Consider the following 13170-nt stretch of genomic DNA (forward strand, 5'->3'; position numbering starts at 1 on the left):
AATACCAAGTTAGTTTGACAAGGCCTATTTTCCAAAAATCATGTTGATTAGTATTATTATATTACCCTCCTTTAGCTCTTTATTAAATGATTCTCATCTCGGTTATTCCATTATTTTGCCCAAGGCTGATGTCAGTCTGATACAGGCCTATAGATCCCAAGGTAATTTTTAAATACTAGCACATTAGCTTTCCTCTAGTCACTTGGAACTTCCCTGATTATTCTAAGGCTTATTGAAAAATCAACATTAACAGTCCAGAGGACTCCTTGACCAGCTTTTTAAAAACTCCTGGATGCAAGTTACCTGTCCTGCTGCTTTAAAAATGTCTAAATTTAGTAGTTATTCACATCATCCTTTGTTACTAGGGTGCCAACCCTTCAGGATTGGCCTGGAGACTCCAGGAAATAAAGATTAATCTTTCATTTAAGATTGTCATGTGATTAAATCTCCAGGAACACATCCAACCAAAACTGGCAACCCTACTTCTTACTCTTAGAGTGGAAAGTATTTAATCATAATATGATGTGAATACACCTTGTTCTTTGCCTCCTCCCTCCCCCCAACACAGGACAGAAATATTTATTTAATACTTCTGCCTTTCTTGCATTATTATTGAAAATTCTCTCAGTTACAGACTAGTACCTTTGTTAAGATTGTTTTTGTTCTTGATATACTTTAAAAACTCCTTTTTATGGTCTTTCATGCTGCTGGTCACAGATTTCTCCTTGTGTCTTTTTGTTTCCCTTATCAATTTTCTACACTTCCTACCTTCTACTTTACATTCATTCTTCATTTATTTTTATATAAATCTTTTATAGTTGCTTTCACTTCCCTTCTAAGCCAGCCTGGTCTACTGTTATTAAGAAATTCTCAACTAGTCAGTTAAACAGAAACGTGAAAACTTTCCCCCAGCTGATTCAGCGCCTAATTGTTTCTGATTTTGCAAAACAAGCCCTTTTAAAAGCAAGTGAAGTTACTGGTTTGGACTGGATTCTGTTTGCACATAACAAATGTACTCAAATGATCACTTGCACCTAAACAAACAGTAATTCTTAGTTCTGTGATCAATTCCTCTTTATCTGTGAAGGGGAGGGCTAGCAGATAATTCCCCCAGGTTGTCTCCAATACTTTTTGAATTGAGATTTTGATAAATTCAAAGGCCATTTGAATACTGACAGCCTAGGATCTCCACTCCATCGCACTCTGATTGTAATCGGTCAAATACCTGGAGAGGGTTACTGTCTCAGAGCCAGGATATGGTTGGCATTCTCTAGCAGAAGCCACTTCATCCAGGCCTGTGAGAAGAGCCCTGAGCTCTGCTGTGTGAGACCACTTCACACATAACATTAGCATTACAAGGGAAACTAGACCGAGGAGTACTTGTAGCACCTTAGAGACTAATAAATTTATTTGGGCATAAGGTTTCTTAGGCTAAAACCTGATGAAGTGGGCTGTAGCCCAGGAAAGCGTACACTCAAATAAATGTTAGTCTCTAAGGTACCAGGACTCCCCCTTGTTTTTGCTGATACAGACTAACACGGCTCCCACTCTGAAAAGGGACGTTATGAAATCCCTGATTAGGGCTGGATCCCCGCTCCCCACGGCCGGCGCCCCCTCTCCGCCAGCCCCCCAGGGTGCGAATGCGAAGTGGGGGATGGTCCCGGGTGTCCCTACAGCCCCAGTCTGTCCTTACAAGGCTACCCCGGAAGCCGCCGCTCCCGCCGCGTTACACAGTTCCTGCTCCCGGGCCTGGCAGGCGGGGGAGCGGCACGTGGGGGCTGCGCGTAGCCGGGGGAACTTGCCCTGTGGCCGGCCCCAGAGAGGCGCTGCTGCCGCTGCTGCGGTGTCGGGGGCAAAATGCAGGTGAGGAGCCGCAAGCGCCGGGGGGCGGTTCCCGGGGGGCAGGCGGCGTCCCCGCCTCGCCGGCCGGGGGAAGGGCTCGCAAAGCCCCCGCGCTGCGGGCTGGAGCCGGCTGCCCCCGGCGGGGATCGGCGTCTCCGGGCCCCAGCTGCAGCGCGGCCCGTAAGGGGCCTGCTCCGCTCGGCGCCGCTGTGCGGTGGCCGGGGCTGCAAGGAGGAGCCGCTCCGCTAGCCGCGCTGCGGGGCTTGGGGCGGCGGGGTAGCGCCAGCCAGCCGGCCACAGCCACATAAGGAGCGCGCTGCGGGCTCGCTTTGCCCTGCCTGGGTCTCGGGTTACAACGTTGCAGGGAGGATGCTCCTTGCAAGGGGGAAAAGCCTCCGCCGCGATCCCCTTCCGCCTGCTTTGGGCGCGCGTCTTGCATTGCGAATAGCCCCCGGGGGGGCCCTGCAGCACTGGGGCTGGGCTCCCACACGAGCCACCAAAGCGCCAGGACAGGAGGCTTCAAGGGACAGGGTGGGTGCGGGGACGTCTGTTGGGGAGAGACAGGCTTTGGAGCAGCCCCGAAGAACAGCACTGAGTGGCTCCCAGGCGTGTCTCTTTCGCCAACAGAAGTGCAACCAAATAGATGACGTCACCCCCCTTGTCTCTCATATCCTGGGACCCCCACAGCCACAGCTACGGCAACAGTACAGGAAACTTCAACTCTATCAAAACACACTTCCCACGCTCTGGGCTGAAGAGGGAGGGAGAAGAGGGAAGGGTGTGGGGACAATTCTACCAGGCCCTGAGCTCACCTGATCACAGTCATATTTATTACAAGTGAAAAATTCCAATACTGCTTCAAAATAAAGCCTAATTGTATTGAGTTACCAGTGGTCTTACTCCCAACAGTCCTATGATATTTGTTCTGAGTGTTTTAAAATAAGGGGGGGGGGGCAGACACAATGCTGTCTGTGCTCATGCACTATACAGCCTTAGAAGTTATTAATGTGTAAACAGTGACTTGACACCCACTGACAACATGCTTTGTCTTTATTTTGATGTCCTGTAGAGCATTGTCTGCCACAAAGTCTTGTCAGAAAGGTGAATGTTTATGTAAAGTGTGGTCTTAGTCTGAACTATGAGTGGCTGGGTAGCATTGTAGAGTTGGTTATTTATTGTCTTAAAGCTCAGATGAAATGTGTTTGGCTTACATGGAAAAAAGAAGTTGGTTTGTTTCTCTAGGTGACAGACTTACAAATACTTGGCTCTGGAAGCCTACTTGGATTGTTTCTGGCTTGTGCATCACCACCAATAATACAATTTTGCTACCCAGTTTCTGCCTTCAGTGGCACTTATGCACCTACAAAATTTGACCCTTCAATAGGAAATTATAGTGCTATTGGTCTGTGAGCCGGAATGATAGAGCCCATCTTGATCTTCCAAAGCTATATTGCCTGGAGAGTTTATAAAAGTACGTCTTGCATTAGTCACCCAACTAATCTATACTGATACTGACATGATGCGAAACATGCAAGTATCTGAGTGACTCCCTGTATTAACAAAGTAAGGAATCATTAGCCCCATTTTATAGACTTGAACTAAGGAACAAGGAGTCTATGGCAGAGCCACTAATTGAACCTATATGTCCTCAGTCCCAGTTCATTTCCTTAATTACACAGCACTTGTTCAAGTACATGTGGGGAGCAGACATCTATAAATCTCAAAATAAAGAAAACCTAAATCAACTCCCATGACTTCCACAATTTTATAATTCCAAGATGTATAGTATGTGTTATGGGTCTGACCTCTGTTCAGCATTCCTTTGTCTTATCCTGAAAGGGATACAAAATCACTTTGTTTGTGGTTGGTGGTGGCTGTATGTATGTATGTATTAAAAACAATTTTTGTTTTTTTTACAACTTACTTTGATATCTTTCTGTTAAGATAGTAAAACAAACTGTTGGAAAAGTTAGGCACTGCATCTAAATGTTGCCAATAAACAATAAAACATTGCAAGAACAGATTTTTTTTTTTTTAAAGTTCCCATCTGGAAGATAAATGACAAAAGTACCTACTGCTTCTGTTTTGCTGGAATCCCAAACCTAGTATATTCTTGACCTTAAATTAGTCCTTGTCTACATATGCATTTTATATAAAGGTGTGTTTGTTTAAACCAGTACAAAACCCTGTTTTGGTTCAAGATGCTTATGTAGATTTAGCTAAACTTGATTCTGTCGTGATTTGAGCTAAACCCAAATACCGGTAAGTGTGTTTTCACAAACTGGTGCAATTTTAACAAAATTGGGTTTTAAATCTATTTTAAGTTAAACCGGTGAAACTTCTTTGGGTTGAAAAAGCAGAAGTGATTATTGGGGGATTGCCATTTGCACAGTTGGTGAACATTTTCTGATTGGAGAAATTTTCTTTTCTCTTTTTCTAGCTAGCTGTGTTTTATAAGCAAAAGCAAATTCCTGGTACAGATAGACACCTTGAGGTCCTGTAGATCCTCCCCTTAGGCTATGGGGGGGGGGAGGGGGAGATCCTTTAGCATTGGGTGGTCTTCTGCCCGCCCAGTTCCCAGAAATCCAATAGATTCCTCTTTCCCTGCCCTCCCACCCAGATCATCTCTCCTTTCCCCAAGTAACGGAGTTACAAACTCTGCTACAGCCAGGGGTGAAGGTAATTTACAGGACTTACAGTACTGCCGGAGTCCTGAGGGGTGTGTGGCCTTGACCGGAAGAGGCGTGGCCTCTCAAGATTTAAAGGCCCTGGGGCACCGGCTGTGGCTGGGAGCCCCAGGGCCTTTAAATCAATCCAGGGCTCCCAGCTGCAGAGGTGGCTGGGAGCCCCCAGGGCTCACGGGCAAATTAAAGGGCCTGGGGTTCTGGCCGCCGTGGAACTCCGGGTCATGTAAATCCCCACCGCAGCTCCAGCTGGGATTTAAAGGGCTCGGGGCTCCCGCGGCTGCAGGGAGCTCCAAGCCCTTTAAATCCCGGCCCTAGCCCAGCCGCCGAAGCTGCGGGCGGGATTTAAAGGGCTCGGAGCTCCCCACCGCTGCGGGGAGCCTAGAGCCCTTTCAATCCCAGCCGCAGAAGCTGGTGTGGTCTGGCACGGCGTACTGGCTCTTGCCGGTACGCCGGACCAGACAGGACCAGCTTACTTTCACCTCTGGCTACAGCATTCTCTTTTTTTGAGGACCTGCAGAAGCCCTGCTGTAGGGTTTTGAGGTAGGATGGAAAGGGGTGGAACAAGGCACCAGCTTCTTTGCAGGGCACTATATCCTCTGTTCAAGCCTGAACAGAAATCCCATCAGCAGGAGAATCTGTGTGTGTTTTCTGTTGCATGCACAATAAAACCACTACTCCAGTAATGTCGTATGTTTCTGGGGTGGAATCTAATTCCCTCCCCCCCTCCCCTCCCGCACATCCTCCCCCTCCAAAAAAAAAAAAAAGGCAAAATTGACGGGGGCTCAGTTGTGGAAGTGATAGAAGTGTTCCTTCAGTTTAAAACATACACATCCTCCGTTTTGTTCTGTTTTAGGATCCCAATGCAGATACAGAGTGGAATGACATTTTGCGTAAGAAAGGCATCCTCCCTTCCAAGGAAAAGATAAAAGAGCCAGAGGAGGCAGTGGAGGAGCAGGAGCAGAAGTCTGTTGGTGAGTGAGCAGGCAATAAGAGGCAGCAGAAAGCTAAAATCCTGAGCTGCTTCTGTATTAGCGTGTCCAATCACTTTAAAATGTCCAAATAAAAAACAACCTTTTCTCTCGTAACTTAGGGAATACCAAGAGTAGGACTCATATGACATGTTTCCCTTGTTACAACATAGCAAAATTGGCAGAATTCATTTTTTTTTTTACAACTTTGGCAGATATTATCAATTGTTTTAAAGCAATTTTTAGATTTCTTTTATGGCTATTGCGGGGATGGGGGAGTCAGACAATTATTTTGTGATAGAATCTCAATTTCTACTGTCATTAAAGTTAAAGCTTTATGAACCGTTAAAAAATAAATTATGAACATCAAATGTCAAAATATACAAAGTAAATATTCTGAAATCAACAAGTCATACATGTTTTTTCCTATTTATTTACTAGTCCATTTGTAACAAGACTAAATCATTGGATTTTGACTCTAGTAAATTCTCAAGCAGCATTTTTCTTACTTTATCCTTAAAATTGGATTTATTATCTAGCGAAAAATAGTTAATTGGTTTGTGTGTGCATATATGAATTCACCCCCTACACGATATTGTAATAATCTTTGTACAAAATATGCCTTGTGAGGTATCACTTGAAAACTTGACTTTAAGGCCAGAAGGCATGATCATCTAGACTGACCTGCATATTGCAGGCCAGAGAATCTTGCCTACCCACTCCTGTAATAGACCCATAACCACTGTTTTGTTTCTTGCATTTGTTCAGAAAGTAGATATCGCTGTTAAGTTTTGCTTCCTTTTTCGTCATGTTGTGGAATTTCCATTTCAGATGGCTAAATTTGATATCTAACATTGTTGTATGTAATATAGTTGTAGCCATGTTGGTCCCAGGTTATTAGAGAGACAAGGTGGCTGAGGTGATGTCTTTTTTTGGACCAACTTCTGTTAGTGAGAGAGAGAAACTTTCCAGACACACACAGCTCTTCTTCAGGTCTGGGAAAGATACTCTGAACAGGTGGAACAGATTGTTTAGCCTAAGAAGTTAGCATTTATACTAAGGGACCATTCAAGGCAGAGTGGCCCATTAATGCCCCTGCAGTCATGGACAAAAAGAGGGGATTAGTGGGTTACAGATTGTTGTAATAAGTCATAAATCCAGTGTCTATGTTCAGTCCATGATTTTTCATAACTTTCCTAGACACTAATTTAAGCTCCCAGGCTCATCTTTTGAAAGTGTTGTGCAGGTTTCCTTTAAGGATAAGTATGGATAGGTCAGTTATAGAGCGATCGCTTTGTGGAAACTGCCAACCCACAGGTGATAGGGTGTTTTTGTCTTTTATCATTTTCCTATGTGAGTTCATTTGAGAGCATAGTGATTATCTGGTTTCACCCACATAGTTGCTATTGGGGCATTTAGTGGCCTGGATGAGGTACACCACATAGTGTGATAGGCATGTGTAGGATCCCTGGATCTTGAAAGATGTGCTTTGGTGAGTGATGGTCATTGTAGCAGTGGAGATATGTCTGCAGGTTTTGCATCTGTTTTGGCAGGGTTTAGTGCCGTTTTGAGTTGGTGTGTCCTTGTATGTGGGGAGCTTGCTTCTGATGATGAGCTTGGAGAGGCAAGGGGGTTGTTTGAAGGCCAGAACAGGAAAGTCAGGAAAGATTTCTTTCAGGATGGGGTCCCCATCGAGTATGGTGTAGTTCATAGAATCATAGAAGATTAGGGTTGGAAGAGACCTCAGGAGGTCATCTAGTTTGATGATATGGGTTCCAGTACAGGGTGGTAGGCTACAACAAGGGGAGTGCAGTTGGAGGGGGGTTTGTTTCTATATTGAAGCAGGTTCTCTTAAGGCTATTTGGGTGGCCATGATGCAGTCTACTTCTCTGGACTTATTATTCTGAACGACGAAGTGGGTATTCACCCACGAAAGCTCATGCTCCAATACGTCTGTTAGTCTATAAGGTGCCACAGGACTCTTTGCCGCTTTTAGTAACTTTATGATCAAGTATTTGCAGTTGCATCTCAGATATTTAAAATAGTAAATCTGTGGAGTGGAGTGCAGATAAAGTTCTACCATCCCTTTTCCAGCTCAAAGTGCTGAATTTGAGGGTTTCTCAACTCCCTTCTCCGATCATTGTAAGTGGTCTTACTGTGTTATCTTGTTCAATAGCTTAGAAAAACAGCAGAAAATAACATGCATTTTCTCAAGAGGAAAAATGCATGATGTGGGGTTACAAACTTGCACAGATTACTCTTCCTTCTCTAGTGGAATATTGCTAATCCTATATTTCTCCCACTGCAGTGAAAACATATGAAGACATGACTTTGGAGGAGCTAGAAGAAAATGAAGATGAGTTTAATGAGGAAGATGAGCAAGCTATCAAAATGTACAGGTGAAAGCAGCTTACAGAACTGTCTAAATGAAGCTATGTTGGTTACCTCCTTACACGCTAATACAATGCAATTGGATTTCCATTTTCCTGAAGAGAAGGGGAGGAAGGATGTGCTTAATAAGGCCCAAGACAGGGAGCTGGAACACCTGGGGTTTGTACCCTGCTCTGAAAGACTTCTTAGTATCCTTAACTAAGCCACTTGGATCTACATCTTGGGTAGCCTATTTAGGGTTCAGTTTTTCATAGATACTCTTAACACATAACCTAAGTTGAAGTCAATGGGTGCAAAGAGCCTATGCAAATCAGATCTTGGGTTCAGCACCTAACTTATTGGAGACTTTTAAACATTTTGGCCTTAATGAAACTGAGGCAGAGAGATTATGGTCTAAACCTCTACCGTGTTTTTCCTTGAGCAGTCATTTATATCGATTTAGTGTGGGAGTAAAAAAACTCTGTCATTCTGACTTAGTATTATTTTGTATAGATATAAATGACTGCTCAAGGTGCAGGATAGTGGAGAGCTCGTCCCTAAGTATTTTTAAGTATTTACCTCTATCTCAGGGACTAAATATATTTTTATGCACAATGTCTGAAGTTGAATATTGTGACTTTATTCCACTATGATACAAACATTAATCAGTTTTAGACTGCTCTTATATTTAAATGCAAAACTATGCAAACTCTCCTTCACTACCCTGGTGCTTAGAGACCTTTATAATTCATCTCTGCAGACTAGGCTTCAAAACCTGTGATGTTGATTGTCTAATCATTGCTGTTATACAAGTGTATCTGTTCTCAATACTATTTGATTTCTCTTCTTCCATCTTTCCCCTCCTTGTTGTGTAGACAGCAAAGGATAGCAGAATGGAAAGCAACTCAAATAAAGAACAAATTTGGGGAAATTCTGGAGATTTCAGGACAGGATTATGTTCAAGAAGTTACCAAAGCTGGCAAGGGTATATGGGTAATCCTGCATCTTTACAAACAAGGGTGAGTAAGGTGTTTTTAAACACTTAGAATTTTCAGATGCTATTAGTCAGTGTTTCTCAAACTTGTGTAGGGAAAGCCCCTGGCGGGCCAGACCGGTTTATTTACCTGCCCCATCCGCAGGTCCGGCCGATTGCGGCTCCCACTGGCCGCAGTTCACTGCTCCAGGCCAATGGGAGCTGCTATTAGTGAACAATGCTAATACCTTTAGACAAATGAATAACTGTGTTATGGACATTAAAGAATTAATTCCAGAATTCTATCAGTTAAAATGAAGGAAAACCGTATTCTTTATGCTTATCGCTTACGACCAAAGTCTACTGAAACTTCGCTACAGAGAGCTTCTGGGGGCAGACTTAATCCTTTTCTGTATAAAAGCACTTGAGGCTTATGCACTCGAGATCACCAGCTTCCTTCCCTACCCAATGGAGTTCTATGTGGCCCATCTTCTCTTGCTGCACAAAATTTGAGTGAGCAAGGTACTCAATCTTATTGACATTACAAAATAGCTTTTCAAGGAAATTGTCACTACTTTGGAAATAAATGTGTGTGTTATAGAAATGATTCTAAAAACTTGCTTGTTCGTTGTCTTTGGTGTAATTTAAATTAATCAACTCTTCACAGCACACAAGATTTTGCTTCGTCTTTTTAACAATACAAATAGAAGTTTGATTCTTTTCTTTAAAAAGCTGTTATTTCTCTCCATCTTGTGTCTACTTTTTTAGCATGCACTAGTCACAGAAATGGCATCTTGTAAACTAACTTTGTTCTATAATAAAGTGGGAAATCTTAGTTCAACTACTGTAACAAATGACTCTAATCTTACATGTATACTGGAGTGATGGGCACTGTAGTAATATCTATACATTGTTTTATACATTTGTATTTTCATAAGTACTGTTCAATAGGTTGGTATTTCTAACTTTCCGTGTGGAAGGGACTACTCTTGATATTCTGTCTCTTAGCTCTTCTTTTTATCTGTTTTCTTTTAACAGAATTCCCCTCTGTACCTTAATAAATCAGCATTTGAGTGGACTTGCCAGGAAGTTCCCAGACGTCAAATTCATCAAAGCCATTTCTACAACCTGCATACCCAACTATCCTGACCGGAACCTACCTACAATTTTTATGTACTTTGAAGGAGATATCAAGGCCCAGTTTGTTGGGCCCCTGGTGTTTGGTGGCATGAACCTGACAAGAGACGGTAAGCAGCTGCATCTAGTATCTTGTAAAGGAAAAGCAGAATGTCAGTAACCAGTTTAATTAATGTTCCCTATGTTATGCTTGCACTGACTCTCAGAATACAGGGGCTGGGAAGTGGTGACAGGAGGAAAAGAGTATAATAGAAAGGTCACATGATTATTTACATTTCTCATGTACATCTTCTGATTCAAGAGTATATTTTAAGCAGTAAAATATATACACACTTTCTGTCATTTCTTCCCTCCAAACTTGTTTGTATTCCCTGACCATTCTCCACTTGCTTTATAACCTGTGCTGCTTGGTTGTGTGTTCTTAGAGTTCTTCTCTCTTACCTTCCTGACCCACGGACTCTGTTTCTAAGTCACTGTGCCCCTAACTCCCAAGAGGCAAGGTTTTCCCTAGCACCATTGGGGCTGGGAGCTTGAAGATGCACTGCTGTATCTCCCCTCTGCCCCCTCCTTGTCCCCGCCACTGCATCTCTGGCATAGCTGGGGTCTCTCTCATCTCTCTGAAGCAGAGTCTGAATCTGAGCTCTGAGAGGAAGTGGTGTAGTCTCACATAATTCTAGAGTGGGGCACGGGGCACCTCCACAAGGTGCCCTGTGGGGGTGAGGACGCTACTTTTTCTCTGGGGTTCAGGGCTCAATTTAGCCCATATTCCCCTGTGGCAAATAATCTGGGCACAGGCCACCAGTGTTGCTGAACCTTTTAACATACTTGATGCAAATATTTGATAAGCATATATTATGCTCTGTACATGAGGTCTGACAAGGTATTTCAGCACTGAGTGTTTTATTCCTATGAATGTTGTTCTTCAAGCTTGTCTGAAAAAGCATTTATTTGAAAGTGGAGGGAAGGGGAACAGAATTCTTCTTAAATGGTGCGTCAAGATGAAGGATGTCAGCTGTAAAATGATACTTCCTGCATGTTAGAAGCTGAATGAAACCCTTTAGCCTGATTTAATAGGGGATTTTATTGTAATTAAAACTATATTGTTAAATTTCCCAATGGTTCTGTCCAGTTACCTTTAAATAAATTTGAGGGTGCCATAGAAGTACACCACCAATAAATGGCATTTCAAGTGCTGTATTTAACTATATCACTTAGCTCTTTCGCAATAGCATGCAAATAGACTTTCACTAATCAAAGTCGTGGTTTAACTAAAACCCTGGTCTTTTCACATGCTCTGTGTAGTACTCGACAGTAAGTGTTCCTGGCTTTCCAGTGGAAAATTCACTAATGAGAGCATTGCTTTGGGAACAACTACATCTAAATGTAGAGATTGGCTAATTATACATCAAAGTGAGAAATAATTAAAGGTTCTATTATTATCAGTTCTCCATTTCTAAGAACATAAGAATGGCCATACTGGGTCAGACCAATGGTCCATCTAGCCCAGTATCCTGTCTTTCAACGTTAGCCAGTGCCAGGACTTCAGAGGGAATGAACAGAACAGGGCAATTTATCAAGGGATCCATCCCCTGTCTTCCAGTCCCAGCTTCTGACAGTCAGAGGCTTAGGGACCCCCAAAGCACACATCCCTTCATTTAAAGTAATTGGCATTGACAGTAATTGATTTTCAGGTTCCTGGGGATAAGTGTTATACCGCCTCATGTTAGTCATCACATAAGGTTCACCTCTGCACTCTTTGAATTCTTTTTCTTATGGTCTATGAAACTATGTGATTTATCTGTGATTGAGGAGAATGTGAGGTTATATTCATTTCCTTTTTGTCTAACAGAATTAGATTTTAATGATTGAATTGCCAGCAGGAGTAGGAGAGAGGCTTCTGCTGAATGTGTGGTATTGACTTTCCTCCACTTTGAGGAAGTAATCCAATTTGAGCCTATATAATAATAGGCCTGCTATCAGGAGGGAGATCCTTCTCTTGTAAAGGAACTAATCAGCACACGGGGTGCGGGTAGTGGATGAATTGTATTTTTAAAGTTTCCCTGTAAAAATATCTAATTCGGATGTGCAAATGGAATTGTTGCAATTTTTTCCTTCTGTTAAGTAATCTATTCTTTGTCTCTTCCTACTACTCAGTCATTATATAATTCAAGAAATTTTTATCCTCTCGCAGTGTTTTCAACAGCTGGAGTGCACCACTGATTAGTCTGTATCATACATGCTTTAAAATTCACAAGACAGTCTGCAAACACAGTGTGTAAAATGTTGTATGCTTCATGTAGTAAAGGTTTTGTATGCTACAGAAAAGAGAAGGCTGAGCCTGAACAAGCATACACTGTTCCTCCAACCTCATGGGGCACTCTTTTCTCTTAATTCCATGTAGAACTGGAGTGGAAGATTTCAGAGTCGGGTGCCATCAAGACAGATCTAGAGGAAAACCCCAGGAAACAGATCCAGGACCAGTTGATATCCTCAGTCAGGAGCTCTGTTCCAACAAGGAGGGACAGCAACTCTGAAGATGATTAATTCCTATACCAACGTGTAAGATTGATACAGTACATTTTCAGCCAAAGCTCATATCCAGTACACTGGATGAAACCCAGCTGTGACACCTTAATCTTTCCACTGAGGGCTCTGAATTATGGAAGAATAGATTTTCAAGATAGCAGTTTTATTAGCAATTTCAAGCTTTTTTATCTACTACAACTTTGTTTAAAATCCAGAACAGTTTGAAAGACTTTTTTATAAATGGAGACACAGTAAATCTTACCCCGCGTTTTGAAAAATAGTTATAGTAGGAAGAGTGATCCTTTTTCCTCTTCTTTTGGTAAATCTTTGTGACAGAGAGAGGCTTACAAGTTTAAGTACCAAATGGTCTGGTACATATTGTATTGATTTTCAGTAACTTATATTCATGTAAATAAATTACATATATCTAAGTTACAATGTACCATTTATTGCAACACTGCAGTAAGTTCTGGCTTCAGAGTCCTTTTGTTAGCCTGTTGTTTATCATGACCTCTATTCTGGGCATTGAGAGGGGCAAGCTTGCCTCAAGGACAGTCTCTGACCTGTAGAATACTCAGTTGACTAAGGCTATAACTTTATCAAATTAGTATAGCTACCAAACTGGTGCCTCTCATTCGCAATGGAAGTGATGTTAAGAGTTGCCATT

At 42.5% G+C, this 13170-nt stretch overlaps 1 protein-coding gene across 1 annotated transcript; it reads left to right on the forward strand.

Annotated features, from left to right (window-relative positions):
• Positions 1-1726: 1726 nt before the first annotated feature.
• On the forward strand, positions 1727-12945 carry PDCL3 (phosducin like 3). The gene is made up of 6 exons (XM_045005957.1): positions 1727-1863; positions 5383-5500; positions 7806-7896; positions 8743-8886; positions 9879-10087; positions 12379-12945. Exons 1-6 carry the CDS (start codon positions 1858-1860, stop codon positions 12519-12521), a joined length of 711 nt encoding a protein of 236 aa, XP_044861892.1. The 5' UTR covers positions 1727-1857; the 3' UTR covers positions 12522-12945.
• The last annotated feature ends 225 nt before the right edge of the window (positions 12946-13170 follow it).

This window comes from Mauremys mutica, chromosome 1 (assembly GCF_020497125.1).
Source record: "Mauremys mutica isolate MM-2020 ecotype Southern chromosome 1, ASM2049712v1, whole genome shotgun sequence".
Classification (NCBI taxonomy): Eukaryota; Metazoa; Chordata; order Testudines; family Geoemydidae; genus Mauremys; species Mauremys mutica.

Excerpts from the sequence above, each read along its gene's own strand:
- PDCL3 (XM_045005957.1), top strand. Across the intron at positions 7,897-8,742 it reads CAAGCTATCAAAATGTACAG|ACAGCAAAGGATAGCAGAAT; the intron begins GTGAAAGCAGCT and ends CTTGTTGTGTAG. Across the intron at positions 10,088-12,378 it reads CATGAACCTGACAAGAGACG|AACTGGAGTGGAAGATTTCA; the intron begins GTAAGCAGCTGC and ends AATTCCATGTAG.